The 16301-nt window shown below is 45.0% G+C and overlaps 1 protein-coding gene across 1 annotated transcript in view; it reads right to left on the bottom strand.

Moving 5' to 3' along the window:
- Positions 1-16301, bottom strand: part of LOC126412434 (UDP-glucosyltransferase 2-like) — a 217492-nt gene that overhangs the window by 86420 nt on the left and 114771 nt on the right. The window contains exon 4 of the mRNA XM_050082029.1: positions 4577-5036. Within this exon, the coding sequence (XP_049937986.1) occupies positions 4577-5036 (460 nt within the window). The remainder of the gene's footprint in view (positions 1-4576; positions 5037-16301) is intronic.

The following is a 16301-nucleotide window of genomic DNA, read 5'->3' as shown; positions in this document are numbered from 1 at the left end:
AGGTTACAAAATTACAGAGATGAAGACAATATCGTGTGAGGTGAATTTGTGTCTGTCTCATTTACGTAGGATGTATTATTTCAAAGCTTAACCTACATGAGACTGATTTTAGTTAGCTGAGGACCACTTTCAGTGTCAGCACATCGAGGACGTTTGAAAGCTCGCCGCTGTTGACCATTCAATTCTTGATACGTAATGGCCACCCTTTCCAAGAGATATGTTTAACAGCTTGCAGGAAGCATTCTGTTCTCAAGTCGTCGTTTGTCCATCTGTGATTTCTGCTGGTTGGAGACAGTATATCACTGATAGCAGATCGACCTGCAATACATGTGCAGTCGTCTCCTCTCTCTCCTGGCGACATCTCCTGGGGTCAGTTTTTGTGGTAGTTGTGTTACTACAGTGATTTTCCTCAATTTCCAATGCGTGTGTTGTTTACGAGAGGTACTTTTTCCACGTCAATTTCTTTGTGTCATTACAGCTGTGAAGCATTTCCGTCAGTTGTGGTAGCGTGTATTGGCCTTCCTACACTTCAGTGATAGTTTGCTGCCCAATTCCTTCTTATTATGTATGTATGTGTGTGTACAAGTTCCTCAGCAGCTATACACTTGTAGATTGGTAGTAGGCAATTCCACCTGCATCAGCTGTAGGACAGTTTCCCACCAATTTCGAGTGTTATTGTGGACTAGGGCACACAGTAAGGTGAACACACACACACACACACACACACACACACACACACACACACACACACACACACACACACTACGGAGAGCACCTCAGATTCATTCAGTGTGGCATAGTGGAAAAGGATGAAACTGTCTCCTGCGCTGTGGATTGACCATCCATTTCAAAAAACAGTAGTCTCCATGAGTTGCAAAATCCATCTTCAGTCCAGCCTGCTGCATCACCATTAACTGCTGTAAGATATTGCCCCCATGCTCATCTGTTCTCACCTTCCATTCCTCACGCAGGATGTTATGGATGCAGTCCTCAGCTGTATACATACATGTAATACTCCTCTCTGGCCAACACCAATACCACGTCAGTTGAACACATTCCCCACTGAAAATAATGACAGTGCCTTCCGCTCCAGCGTTTTTCCCCACTTCACAAAAGGGGGAGGGGAAGCAACTGTAGCACCATCCAACTGTATAACCTTGAGTCATTTACGGTGAAGAGCTAAAGAAACTGGTACACCTGCGTAATATCGTGTAGGGCCTCCGCGAGCACGTAGAAATGCCACAACACGACGTGGCATGAACTCTACTAATGTTTGAAGTAGTGCTGGAGGGAATTAACACCATGAATCCTGCAGGGCTGTCCGTAAATCCGTAAGAGTACGAGGGGGTAGAAATCTCTTCTGAAGGCACGTTGCAAGAAATCCCAGGTATGCTCAATAATGTTCATGTCTGGGGAGTTTGGTGACCAGCGGAAGTGCTTAAACTCGCAAGAGTGTTCCTGGAGCCACTCTGTAGCAATTCTGGACATGTGGGGTGTCGCATTGCCTGCTGGAATTGCCCAAGTCCGTCGGATGCACAATGGACAAGAATGGATGCAGGTGATCAGACAGGATTCCTATGTACGTGTCACCTGTCAGAGTGGTATCTAGACGTATCAGTGGACCCATATCACTCCAGCTGCACACGCCACACACCATTACAGAGCCTCCACCAGCTTGAACAGTCCCCTGCTGACCTTCAGGGTGCAGGGATTCATGATGTTGTCTCCATATCCGTACGCGTCCATCTGCTCGATACAGTTTGAAACGAGACTCGTTCGACCAGGCAACATGTTTCCAGTGATCTACAGTCCAATATCGGTGTTGACGGGCCCAGGCGAGGCGTAAATCCTTATGTCGTGAAGTCATCAAGGATACATGAGTAGCCTTCGGCTCCGAAAGCCAATATCGATGATGTTTCGTTGGATGGTTCGCACACTCACATTTGTTGATGACCCAGCACTGAAATCTGCAGCAACTAGCTGAAGGTTGCACTTCTGTCACATTGAACGATTCTCTTCAGTCGTCGTTGGTCCCGTTCTTGCAGGATCTTTTTCCGACCTCAGCGATGTCAGAGATTTGATGTTTTACCGGATTCCGGAAATTGACTTTACACTCGTGAAGTGGTCGTACGGGAAAATCCCCACTTCATCATTACCTCGCAGATACTGTCCCCCATCGCTACTGCGCCGACTATAACACCATGTTCAAACTCACTTCAATTTTGATAATCTGCCATTGTACAGTACTGGCCGTTAAAATTGCTACACCAAGAAGAAATGCAGATGATACACGGGTATTCATTGGACAAATATATTATACTAGAAATGACATGTGATTACATTTTCACGCAATTTGGGTGCATAGATCCTGTGAAATCAGTACCCAGAACAACCACCTCTGGCCGTAATAATGGCCTTGATACGGCTGGGCATTGAGTCAAACAGAGCTTGGATGGCGTGCACAGGTACAGCTGCCCATGCAGCTTCAACATGATACCACACATCATCAAGAGTAGTGACTGGCGTATTGTGACGAGCCAGTTGCTCGGCCACCATTGACCAGACGTTTTCAATTGGTGAGAGGTCTGGAGAATGTGCTGGCCAGGGCAGCAGTCGAACATGTTCTGTATCCAGAAAGGCCGTACAGGACCTGCAACGTGCGGTCGTGCATTATTCTGCTGAAATGTAGGATTTCGCAGGGATCGAATGAAGGGTGGAGCCACTGTTCAGAGTGCCGTCAATGCGAACAAGAGGTGACCGAGACGTGTAACCAATGGCACGCCATACCATCACGCCGGGTGATGACGAATACACGCTTCCATTGTGCGTTCACCACGATATCGCCAAACACGGATGCGACCATCATGATGCTGTAAACAGAACCTGGATTCATCCGAAAAAATGACTTTTTGCCAATCGTGCACCCAGGTTCGTCGTCGAGTACACCATCGCAGGCGCTCCTGTCTGTGATGCAGCGTCAAGGGTAACCGCAGCCATGGTCTGCGAGCTGATAGTCCATGCTGCTGCCAACGTCGTTGGACTGTTCGTGCAGATAGTTGTTGTCTTGCAAACGTCCCCATCTCTTGACTCAGGGATCGAGACGTGGCTGCACGATCCGTTACAGCCATGCGGATAAGATGCCTGTCATCTCGACTGCTAGCGATAAGGGGCCGTTGGGATCCAGCACGGCGTTCGGTATTACCCTCCTGAACCCACCGATTCCATATTCTGCTAACAGTCATTGGATCTCAACCAACGCGAGAAGTAATGACGCGATACGATAAACCGCAATCGCAATAGGCTACAATCAGACAGTTATCAAAGTCGGAAACGTGATGGTACGCATTTCTCCTCCTTACACGAGATATGAAAACAACGTTTCACCAGGCAACGCGGATCAACTGCTGTTTGTGTTTGAGAAATCGGTTGGAAACTTTGCTCATGTCAGCACGTTGTAGGTGTCGCCACCGGCGCCAACTTTGTGTGAATGCTCTTATAAGCTAATCATTTGCATATCACAGCATCTTCTTCCTGTCGGTTAAATGTCGCGTCTGCAGCACGTCATCTTCGTGGTGCAGGAATTTTAATGGCAAGTAGTGTAGCAGCAGTGACCCATCTAACAACTGCGCCAGACACTTGTCTTATATAGGCGTTAGCGACCGTTGCGCCGTATTCTGTCTGTTTACATATCTCTGAATTTCAATATGCGTGCCTGTACCAGTTCCTTTGGCGCTGTACTCCGCAAGCCACAGTACGGCGTGCGGCGAAGGGCCGTTTGTGTACCACTTACTTGATTCGCAGGAAGTGCGATTGTTGGTAAGTGTGTGTCTGAGGTCGACGCTGCCCTTCCCTGGATCTCCCCTACTTCCTCTGTCGATCCTGTCTGATACCGATCCCAGACCTACGAATAATGTACTGGTGGAAGGAGGTTTTATAGGATACCTCCTTTGTGGGTGGACTTCATTGTGGATCTGTTATTGCCACTGTATGTCTGCCTGCTTAGCTGGGTGGTAACGCGCTAGCCTCCCGTGCAAGAGGGCCTTGGTTCGATTCCCAGCCGGGTTGGAGATTTTCCCCGCCCGTAGAGTGGGTGTTGCGTTGTCCTTTTCAGCATTTCATCCTCATCACCGGCACGGAAGTCGCCCAATGTGGCATCCACTAAAATAGGACTTGCGTGCGGCGGCCGAACTTCCCCGGATGGGACCTCCCGGCCAACAATGCCACACGCTCATTTCCGTTGTCACTGTATACTGACTGACGCTGATACAAGTGTTTGGCATGTCTCTCGGCCAGCGTAACAGTCTACTCCGTATTTGACGTAACAGTATCGAGGATGCATGCAGCCAAGCCCTGTACTAAGAACTGCAGCGCATCAGAGGCGCTGTTGCCTACACCCATTCTATTAAATATGATAACGGGACCTTGAATCACTCAGTGAGCATATCTCAAAATCTTGTGTAAATTCGTAGCAATGCTGCGTACTTTAGCATCTTCGTTATTCTGCATACCTCTAAATGTTTTCAATTCTGTTAAGGAAGTTATGATTCTCCGTGTAAAAACTAGCCTCACAACTTACCTTTGGTAGTGGCTTGGTTTTGTTGGAGACGTGCAGTCCAGTGACTTCGACGATGCTAGGCAGATGGGGCCGCGGGTAGTCTCCGCTGAAGTGGACAGTCATCAGGATCATGCTGAAGTTGCGCTCCACCTCGTACACAGACTTGGGTTCAGGGCCCAGGTACTTCCTCATGAGGGCCTCGTGCTCCGGCAGCACCGTGTAGAACCAGTAGTGCAGGAAGCGCACGTGGAAGAGGGTGTTGCAGAGCCTCTCCCAGAAGCTCATGTGGTCCGAGTACCTGACGAAGATGTCTGTCAGGTAGGCGGGGTTGGTCGGGTTGCCGATGGTGTAGTAGGCCGGGACCATGGCCGGCAGAGTGAGGATCCCCACCAGCGGCGGGTAGCCGGCGCTGTGCAGCAGCCCGTAGAAGCACTGGTAGGGCAGCCGCTCCATCACCACCAGGTCGAACACGTGCTTCTCGCTGCACAGTGGAACAGCAGTGCCGTGTAGGCAGTCGGAAAGGCAGGAGGACGTACAGGAAGACATTTACGTCTAATGGGGCATACATTCTGAGTGGCTAGATTCCTGTTTAACCCCTGTTGAATTTTGCTATGTTGGCATTAGGCAAAGGTCTAAGGCATGTTTCTGTATCGAATGAGACAACAAGTTTACTGTTACCAGTCACTGTTTATGTCCACAACATGTTTCGAAAGTTTAAACCTCCATCATCAAATATGACAGTTTACATGTGATGTGTTACGATAGAGAAAGGAGCCTGTGACCACTGGAGAGGGTGCAAGTTACCCCAAAATCGTAACACAACACACCATATGACATATTAAGGATGGTAGGACGTCAAACGGGTCGACTTGGAACAGGAGAGGCACCACAGGACATTTTAATTTCCACTGTCTATACTTTTCCAAGTAAAGTCATAAAACTTTGTCAGCATGATCAGGAAGGATTCAGGATGCACACTCATAGCAGTCGAAGTTCAAAAACATAGCAAAATAGATTTTTTTACATGTGAAATTTCATCATTTTTCACTTAGTATTGGCTGCATTTTTTGCTATATGTACACTTTTCTTCATAAGTAAGAGACATTCTTCGGTGAATTTTGCACAGCACACAAACCGTACTTACAGGTTTATGGAACTCTAGAATTTATGTAATTTATGAAAAACTGGATGAGCTATAACATTTTAAACTCCATGTTTACAAGAAACTCAAATTTTATAGTTAATTATCTCAATTTTTACAACAGTTTTTAATAGATTTGGAGAATTCTAGAGTGTCATGCACCGGTAAGTACGGTTTGTACGCTGTGCAAAATTCATCGAAGAATCTCTCTTACATATGAAGAAAAGTACCTATAGCGACAAATGCAGCCAATAGTAAGTGCAAAAATGATAATATTTCACGTTAAAAAACATTATTTTGTTCCTTTTTTTAATTTCCACTGCTATGAGTGTGAATCCTTAATCCTTCCCGGTCATGCTGAGAAAGTATTATGAATTTATTTCGAAAAGTGTAGACAATGGAAATTAAAATGTCCTGTGGTGCCTCTCCTGCTCCAAGTCGGTCCTTTTGACGTCCTACCCGCTTAACACATATAAATCCACCATACGATTCAGGTTTGAACCTTGGAAACGTGTCGCAGATATAAGTAAACAGTGACTGGTAACACTAAACTTGTTGTTTCATTCTATATTAATAACGATCATGGTAAAGCCTAACGTAAAATGTTTACATGTTTGTTTACTTAAACTTCAGTCTCCTGGTACTTGATCAGAGGCTATGTAGACTAAGTTAGTAGGTTTACATATCTCTGACAAAATAAATAAATAGGGCTCTACATCGTAAAAGATATGGAACTTCCAGTGAAACGAAACCACCTAACGGAGAGTTTTATTCTCATTCCCATCAGTCAGGTGCTAAGAAATACGAAACTGACAGAGTATTTAACTGAAAAGAAACGTGTGTGAATATCTCAACACTGTTAAGGACCTGTGCGCTCTTATTGCCTCTTATACTACATTGTATACAAAATCCCTTGTACATGCTATCATGTGGACACTGTAGTTGCTAAAAGAAGCATTAACACACCTTTCACAGAATAGAAGAAGGACTATAATTAGAAAAGCTACATGTTTTAGTGATATAGAAGACAAACAGTGCCAATTTCTCCACATTAGAGCCTCCATAACATACGCCAGTGCGACTTTGTAATTGGATAGGACGCCCCAGTGGAATGACGTGATAAGCGAACTGGAGCGTGACGCGGCACAAGGTATGATTGCAACAGCAGATACAACAAACACAGTCTATTGGAGCAGCACCTACCAGACTGAATCGAACTCAGTCAGTGCCATATGAATGCCGCGTGCTCAACTTTTTTCAAGCGCCACATCTGTTTACGAATGTTTCAGTTCCGCCGCGCGGAGTGGCCGCGGGGTTTGAGGCGCCGTGTAAAGGACTATGCAGCCCCTCCCACCGGAGGGTCACTGTATTGTATTGTATTGTATTGTATTGTATGGAACTGGGGACGTAGAAACGACGGAGAGGCTTCGTCCCCGCCATAGCTGCAGTGGTACACAACCCCACAACAGACTACAGCAGTCCACTCACCCCACCGCCGCCCTACACCGAACCCATGATTATTGTGCGGTTCGAGCCCCACTGGAACCCCTTGGGAACGTCTCACCCCAGACGAGTGTAGCCCCAATGCTTGCTTGGTAGAGTAATTATGGCGTACGCGTACGCGGAGAAAGTGTTTGCGCAGCAATCGCTGACATAGTGTAACTGAGGCAGAATAAGGTTCAAATGGTTCTGAGCACTATGGGACTTAACATCTGAGGTCATCAGTCCCCTAGAACTTAGAACTACTTAAACCTAACCAACTTAAGGACATGAGACACATCCATGCCCGGGGCAGGATTCGAACCTGCGACCGTAGTGGTCGCGCGGTTCGCCGGAAAGCAGTGCGTTAGACCACACCGCTAACCGGGTCCCTTAAGAATTTAAACATTTTTTTAATTTTTTTTAGTTTCGGTTGTTCGATTTTCTTTGTACCCACCAAAATGAGAGACGATCCTGAGTTCCGTAGTTTTTTCACTATTCCTATGGAGAAATATCCCATGTACTTGCCATCAAAGCACCGCTGATTACAGCAAAAGGAACGGCCTAGGCAAAGTGTGGGAAGGGATTGAGCGTGAAATTCAAAGAGGGATACAGAAATTTAAATTGTTTAGTTTATTTATGGAAGAGAAATAGAATAAGAACTAAACAGAAATATTTAATACAATTTTCTATAGAACGTATCTGCAGTTTTTTTCTTACCGATTAGCAGGATGTTTTATACGAGGCTGAGTCAAATGAATACATTAAATATTTTTGAAAATGTTATTTATTGTGCAGAAGTGGTACAAAGCTGTATCACTTTTCAAAATAATCTCCCTCACATTCAATGCAAATACTCCAGCGCTTACAAAGTGCATGAATTCCTCCAGAAAAAAAATTCTATTGGCAGTCAGCGCAACCACTCATGCACCGCGTGGCGTACCTCTTCATCAGAACCGAACTTCTTTCCTCCCATTGCGTCTTTGAGTGGTCCAAAGATATGGAAATCACTTGGGGCAAGGTCTGGTGAGTATGGTGGATGAGGAAGACACTCAAAATGCAGGTCTGTGATTGTTGCAACTGTTTGTACAGGCAGTGTGGGGCATTGCAATGTTATGTTGCAGAAAGACACCTGCTGACAGCAATCCACGTCGCTTTGATTTGATTGCAGGCCGCAGATGATTTTTTAGGAGATGCACTGGTGACAGTGGTCCCTCTAGGCATGTAATGCTCCAAAATGACGCCTTTTTTGTTCCAAAAGAGAGTCAGCATAACCTTCCTTGCTGATGTTTCTGTTCGAGACTTCTTTGGTTTTGGTGGTGAGGTATGGCGCCATTCCTTGCTCGCTCTCTTCGTTTCCGGTTGGTGGAAGTGAACCCCGGTTTCGTCCTCAGTAACGATTCTTGCAAGGAAGCCTTCAACTTTTCGTTCAAACCGCCGAACAAGTTCTTCACAAGCACCAACACGTCGTTCTCTCATTTCAGGAGTCAGCTGCCGTGGCACCCATCTTGCAGACACTTTGTGAAACTGGAGCACATCATGCACAATGTGGTGTGCTGACCCATGACTAATCTGTAAACATGCTGCAATGTCATTCAGTGTCACTCGGCGGTTTTCCTTCACTATGGCTTCAACTGCTGCAATGTTCTGTGGAGTCACAACTCGTTGTGCCTGACCTGGACGAGGAGCATCTTCCACTGAAGTCACACCATTTCCTACTCCATTCGTAGACTTGCTGTTGTGACAAACATGCATCACCGTACTGACCCTTCATTCATTGATGACTTTCAATAGGTTTCACACCTTCACTACGCAAAAACCGAATAACAGAACGCTGTTCTTCCCTGGTGCAAGTCGCTAGTGGGGCGGCAATTTTTATACTAATACTGCGACGGTATGTGTGCATCTGCACTATGCTGCCACTTACACGCCATTCTGCACACTGTTTTCGGCACGCTTAGCAACTTACAGGATAAGGGCGCGAAATTCCCATTTGTTATTACAAATTTAAGTTTTTCTTTTGACTCACCCTCATAATACCAGATCGTTTTGGTACGTAGTTACACACATTGTTCTACCAAGATATTGCTGCATGTGGGCTAAGAAAGAAACTACAGAGCCGTTTTCTCGACTCAATAGCATTGTTTGTGAGTCCCTGTTGGTTTCCTGGGTTTTGATGCGAGTTCTCAACAAGGTGTTCTGCACTGTGCTGCCCAAATGACATACAATTCACAGTATCACATACGCTGCCGTAAATATCCATTAAATCCCAACTACGTTGTCTGTTGCTGCTACGGACTCTGAAACTTGTATCCCCTTTCGAAATATCGAATCACAAGCATGCCGAGCCACCTGCAACGTCATGCGTTGTATCACTTGTGAAGCCACGTCGGTAGTCGCTCTGCCTTACAAAACGGTCTGTTGACCTCGTAACCCAGCTTTTGCGTAAATATTTGTATATGTATCGGTCTGTTCTTTCGGACAAGTCCGATAGAACAGACACCACAAATATATGAACATGTATGTCTGATGGCCATTAACTTCATTTCAGTGCGGATGCATTAGTAAGTATGCTGTTTAGGTTTTTATGTTGGTAACGCCACGTAACGCTCTGTAGGAAAAATCACTGACTGTGCTGTGTGCAGTCTGTGGCTGGTTTGCATTGTTGGAATATTGTAGTGTTGCGCTGTTGCGTGTGAACAGCGCGTAGCGTTGCGCAGTTGGAGGTGAGCCGCCAGCAGTGGTGGATGTGGGGAGAGAGATGGCGGAGTTTTGAGAGCGGATGATCTGGACGTGTGTCCCATATGAAACGTCCCCTTAGAAAAATTAATTAATTACTGTGCTGGTAAACCTCTTACGGTATTTGATTTTCAAACAGCTGAGCAGAACTGAACATACTCAGACATTTCTCTCTTTATTTATTCTGATCAACACTAAACTGACACACAATATTTTTAGCGCAACGCAATCTGACTTTCAATAATCGCTATAAAAGAATGGCCCTGACTAACAATAACCTATACCTTTCATGAATCACTTACCTCACAAAAATCTTCGTAGTCGAACTACTGCAATATAGCGAGCGCCAACTACTGAAGTCACTAACTACTGATAGTTAGCAAACGAAAAATTTTGATAGAGAACAAACAATGTATTTACCTTAATAGTGTTCAAAAGTCATTATATATATATATATATATATATATATATATATATATATATATATATATATATCAGTTCATGACATCCAATCTTACAAATTTACTCTTTCTGATGGACACACGTCCATATCATCCGCTCTCAAAACTCCGCCATTTCTCTCCCCACATCCACCACTGCTGGCGGCTCACCTCCAACGGCGCAACGCTACGCGCTGTTCACACCCAACAGCGCAACACTACAATAGTAAATATTCCAACAACGCAAACCAGCCACAGACTGCACACAGCACAGTCAGTGATTTTCATACAGAGCGCTGCGTGGCGTTACCAACATAAAAACCTAAACAGCCTACTTACACATTCTCCGTCTGAACTCTTCCGGGAATCCAGCATGATGCGGCGAGCAATGAGTGTGTTGGACAGGTGAGGTAACTTGGGTCGGACGGAAAGGGTACTCTGATTGCCGAAGCAGTTACGCCGACAGCTCGCGTAAAGCGGTAAATCGGGGTTTAAGTCCCGGCCCGGCAAAAACTTTTACCTGTTGCCACTGAATTCATTTCAGTATCCAGTTGCGATCGCTGGCAGAATTAATTTCATTTTATCATATACACGGATGTTTTTATTGGTATGCAGTAGGGTAGGCAGGATGGCACGTACTACGAGTACAGCAGACGGTTACGTAATGAATGCCTTTCTGTGAGACCTATTCAATGTCTGTGCGTCTGTGTTACAATAAGCATGGTTCGCGACACGCTTGCGGATTACACAGACATGCTCCTTGCGTATGGCGAAGTTCGAGGTAGCGGAAGAGCTGCTAGTCGGCTGAGTTACGAAAGTTTTCCGCAAAACTTTAGGCAGCGGATGCGAGAAACAGGTACCTTTATCGCCAGGAGGTAGGGCTGTGGTGCTCCACGGCAATGCCACCCGCCCGTATTTGATGTACTGCATCGCACTGAAGAGGACTCGTCAACGAGTACTGGAACAACTGCGCGTGCAATAGGTGCCAGTCATAGTATCCTCTGCGACATTATGTGTGCAACAACTACATCCGTACCTCTAACAAAGGGTACACACTAAGGGTCCTGCCGATTTTCCACAACGCGTTGCCTACTGCACGTGGTTCCTGCACCGCTACATTGTCACACCCCTGTTTCCACGTCGAGTTCTGTTCACAGGTGAATCTAAGTTCACTAGGGGCAGTGTTCTGAATTAGCGAAACTGCCATGTCTGGGCAGACGAAAAGCGTCGTGCCATGCATGTTCAGGGATTTCAACACCAGTTTGTCATTAACGGGTGGGCAGTTGTTCTGGACGGTCATGTGAGTGGGCCAAACCTCCTTCCACTCAAGCTAACTGGTCCTGCATACTTGATCCGCCTACAAAACGTACTGGACCCCTTCTTGGAAGCTGTGCCACTGAATGCCTGTCAGGAAGTGTGGTTAAAGTATGATGGTGCACTAGCTCACTGCCCACTTGCGGTTAGGAGGCATCTCAACAGACGACACGGTGAAAGATGGACAGGCCGAGGTGATCCAAGCGCATGGTCACCGTCATCGCCGGATTTGACTCCTATGGAATACTTCTTGTGGGATGGTATGCAAACTTTAATTCAACACTTCTGTAGAGACAGAGGAAGATCTGCTAGCACCAGTTCTGGCCGCTACACTAGAAACTGAAGAGTTTACAACAACTGTCTGTTTCACTAAACGACATTCCCTGTCTAAACCAGTCCTGGACGATGGTCTGTAATCAAGTGAGCGAGAGATGCTCTTGTATCTTCCGAGTTGGCTTCAGTCCGTTGTCATCCGGATGGAGAGTGCGTGCCGGTCGGTGTGGCCGAGCGGTTCTAGGCGCTACAGTCTGGAACTGCGCGACCGCTACGGTCGCAGATTCGAATCCTGCCTCCGGCATGGATGTGTGTGATGTCCTTAAATTAGTTAGGTTTAAGTAGTTCTAGGGGACTGATGACCTCAGAAGTTAAGTCCCATAATGCTCAGAGCCGTTGGCCATTGGAGAGTGCGTACCAGACCATGCTTCGTATATACAATGTCTGTAACAACACTGCTGGTCTCCACATCGAGCTGCTGTTGTAATGCTTCAGTACTCTTCTATATGTACAATATGATGGGTTCCTTTTTTGGTTTAGAATAATATGAATACGTAATATTTAAGTGTTAATACCTAAAGTATGCTTAAGTGATAAATGGATATTTCGTTATGTTTCCTTTCGAATCGTTACCAAGTAACTGTACTGCGTCACGTCTAATTCAGTTCCTCAACCAGAAATGCAAATGTTAAAAATCTGAACTGAAACTTTCGTAAACGCTCGTCGCCAGTTTCTTAAACCCTCGTCGTCAGTTTTGTAAAGGCCTCGTCGTTACTGCTGTGGAGGCCGACTTGTTACAGTAGGGCGAGTTTGTGAGTTCGCGAAATGGCATTTGGTGCAGTACACCGCTAAGACAATTCCTCCCTGCCAGTATTACACAGCTGTGCCCCAGGGTCAAGTAACAGGAACGAAGGGTCTTCAACACCACAACAAATCAGGAACAAAGTCACGCAATTGTGTTAAAAGATTTACTTACCTTTGTGACTGGTCGAATAATAATGCCAGCAACACTGTTCGTAATATAACACAAAGAAGCCCTCAGTGGCTAAGTGTAAATAATCGTAGGTAAAGTTCAAAGTACATAACAAATGCTATTTACAACAACTGTCAGTTCACTTTTAAGAGTTCAGTAAACGACATTCCCTGTCTAAACCAGTCCAGGACGATGGTCTGTATTCAAGTGAGCGAGAGATGCTGTGGTATCTTCCGAGTTGGCTTCTGTCCGTTGTCGTCCGGTCATTGGTGGTCTGTACTCGGTCGGCAATTGGCCGAGACAAAGACGATCTCTTCATCCCCAGCGCCGCCCGTGGCGCTGGTGGAATTCGCGCAAGTGGCGAATCTCTGTGGCACTGACAGCATCTCGCATCTTTCAGCCTGTGGTGCATTTGCCCTGACTGCGTCTTGTTCGGACGACACAGCAGAAACCGCCGTACAACGCAAACGGTACGTTTCCAGACATTCAAAATATTGTGTACTCATTCCCCTTCACAAGCCCTAGAAGTCCGTATATATATGGTTGCGGAATCAAGAATGGTGTCTGTCCTTCCGGACATGTCCGAAAGAACAGACACCACACATGTATAAAAAATCAGGAACGCTGTATAGGGAAACAGAACAGGAAGTGCAGAAAATACCGGAGGAGATCGGAGACTATCTTTGGACACATAATAGCTGAAAATCAGCAACGGCAGTGATGACAGAAGTTTATGAAGTTTCCAAAGGAACATGCCTAGTGCCTGTGTTGGAGACAGCAGAGGTGAAAGAGCTCATGCGGTCTAAGGCATTACGAGACAGTATTAATAAACGACGCAAATGCGTTTAAGATTAATTACGGAGGAAGTCGGAAACATCAAGGCGAAGGGGGCGCGAAATGGGAGATGGTGGTCTTTCACAGTCAACGGTTTCCAGTGCATAATGACTCATGGTGCCACGGGTGTACTCCTGTTTAACCAAAGCGAGCACGTTAGGTAGAGTCCGCATGCTGCGCCACAGTGTTGTACGTACGCTCACGTTTTTCTAATTTGTAAATTCCATCCAATTACTCGCCCTTCCATCTCCTCTTCTTAAGTGACCTCATTTTTTGGCCATGCCAACGACTTTAAAATCAGTTCCTCTTGTTCAGTACAGACAATTCTACTTACTTAGGCCACCGTCGTCTTATTCTTTGTTGAATTTATCTGTAGTGGTCCCCTATTCATTGCCGTTCGCGAACGGACCATATCCGAACGTCCCGTAAGTTTTCCTGAGGTTAGGCCTCTTGTCCGATATACATGAGATCATAATCATGGTATTTTATAGATACCCCGTAACAGTTTCCTCTTCTTGCATTTAATCTAGTCCTTCCTCTTCCCGAAGGACTGTAACAGAAATTGCGCCATTTTGTGCATCATATTGCAGTCTCTCTCCCTTCTTGCGTCGGAGCTATCTGCACTGGTATCATATTACATCTATTAGGCGGTAATTCTTTCCTTCTTGGTACATCATTCTGCCTATTACCTTTCCATCTATTCCTACGCCATACTTCCATTTTTTTTATTATTTCCTGCCAGACAGTCTAATTGGTCCAGCACCTGCACAATGGTATTGACGTCTATTTTTTTCGAATTTCCGTTAATTTTTCCTGCACTGCTGCAAGCACCTTATTGATTGTAACTGAAATTAGATCAGAGTCAACAATAAAAGCAAATTAGAGTAAGGGGGTCTACAACATTATCGACTTGAAAAGATATTACAGTGGTCGACAATTAAATCTCAAGGGTCTTGTAATTATCCAAGATATGTGGATTAGGACTACAAGGAGCAGGAGCTACTGGTTCATACTTCTTACCTTTCATTTTATGTACAACCAATGAGTCTGCCACTAGTCTATCAATCTTTAAAGCGCAAACTAGCCTTTCTCTATATCCGCACACAAGAAACTACTACATAGCATTGCTCTCGACAGCAGTGTTAATATCGAACAGGATACACAAAATGAAAAGAAAAAATTCATAACACAAAGAGATAGTCAACAGAACGAGTAACAAACGCACTATTAAGGTAAGTAGAGGAGGAGCGAAGAACAATTTTGGAGTGGAGAAAACGAATAACTCATAGTAAACGAATGTCTTGATATGTTGCGAATAAAATAGTAACTCATTACGGTAAAGAGTGATAGGTATACAGACAAACAACGAGAGGTGCTACCCAACCACGATATTATTGCACTTGGGCCATTGTCGGAAACCGCGATGAGGTTGCAGTACAAAAGTGCAGTGGTGACTTTGGAAAACTGTCAACGCTTTCAGGTCAGTCGTGCATATACTGGCATGCACTGTGTGTCTCGTTTGGAAAAGAATTTGCTCCAGTCACTGTCTTCCAGATGCAATAACACTGTGGTCGACTTGTACACATACTCCAAAAAGCAGCAAACGAACGACTTTATCAGACAGAACTGACGAGTATGAGGAAGTGGTTAGCAAAATAAGGGAAGATATTTCAGAACAAAAGTATAAGGTAAGTCATTCAGTCGAAAATACAAAAAGCGTGTGTAAACATCTCACATTTTTAAGAGGTAGAGGAGATTAAATAATATAAGCGGGCATCAGTGTGCTGCGTTATAATAGGTATTCGATGCAAAGGTTACTCAGTGGCCAGAGGGAAAATTTAGAGATTATTCAGTAGAGGGTAAGTAATTCCTCCACCAACAGTATTGATGGAAGGGAAACGGTAATATACTACAAATAGTCCCACTAATGATTAAAGTAATTTGGCAGGTATAATGTATGAGTGTGTGGCAAAGGAGTAATACACAGAGATGCGTAACAGTTGAAGGCATGTTCATCACGAGGAAAGTATTAGGTATCATAAGAAGTGTAATAAATCGTATAGGCAATTACTGATGTTACAATAAAGCACCACTATAGGAATCGTTGCTTTCGCACGGACACTATCGAAATGAAAGCAGGCAGCACGCACTGATCTGAGTATCGACTGCAATCAAAGAAGTGATAGTTATTACGGTATGAAATATGAGATGAGTATCAAAGGAACAAAATATCTCAGGTGGAGCGTAGAATGAATTCTAAAAGAAAAGAATACAGCACTGTCTGCATTATAATAGTTGCAATAGAAGATACACTAAGACGTGCGTGTTAAATGTAAGTATGTATAATTAAGATGACATTCATGGCAGTGGTGAACTAAAAACGGAAGTGGATTTTTGCTGGGCCGCAGTGGACAGAGGGATGGCCAGATCCACAGCTCATAAAAAATCTGTGTGAGAGAGAAACTCAGTCAAGGTTGGAAGCGAATTCGGACTCCGTTTTGGTAAGAGGGAACAAACTTATGACATTTTGTGTACGAATTTCACAGACCATAC

The sequence above is a fragment of the Schistocerca serialis genome, chromosome 7 (assembly GCF_023864345.2).
Source record: "Schistocerca serialis cubense isolate TAMUIC-IGC-003099 chromosome 7, iqSchSeri2.2, whole genome shotgun sequence".
In the NCBI taxonomy this organism is placed as follows: domain Eukaryota; kingdom Metazoa; phylum Arthropoda; class Insecta; order Orthoptera; family Acrididae; genus Schistocerca; species Schistocerca serialis.
The sequence above is the reverse complement of the archived record's forward strand: the minus strand, read 5'-3'. Positions and strand labels throughout refer to the sequence as shown.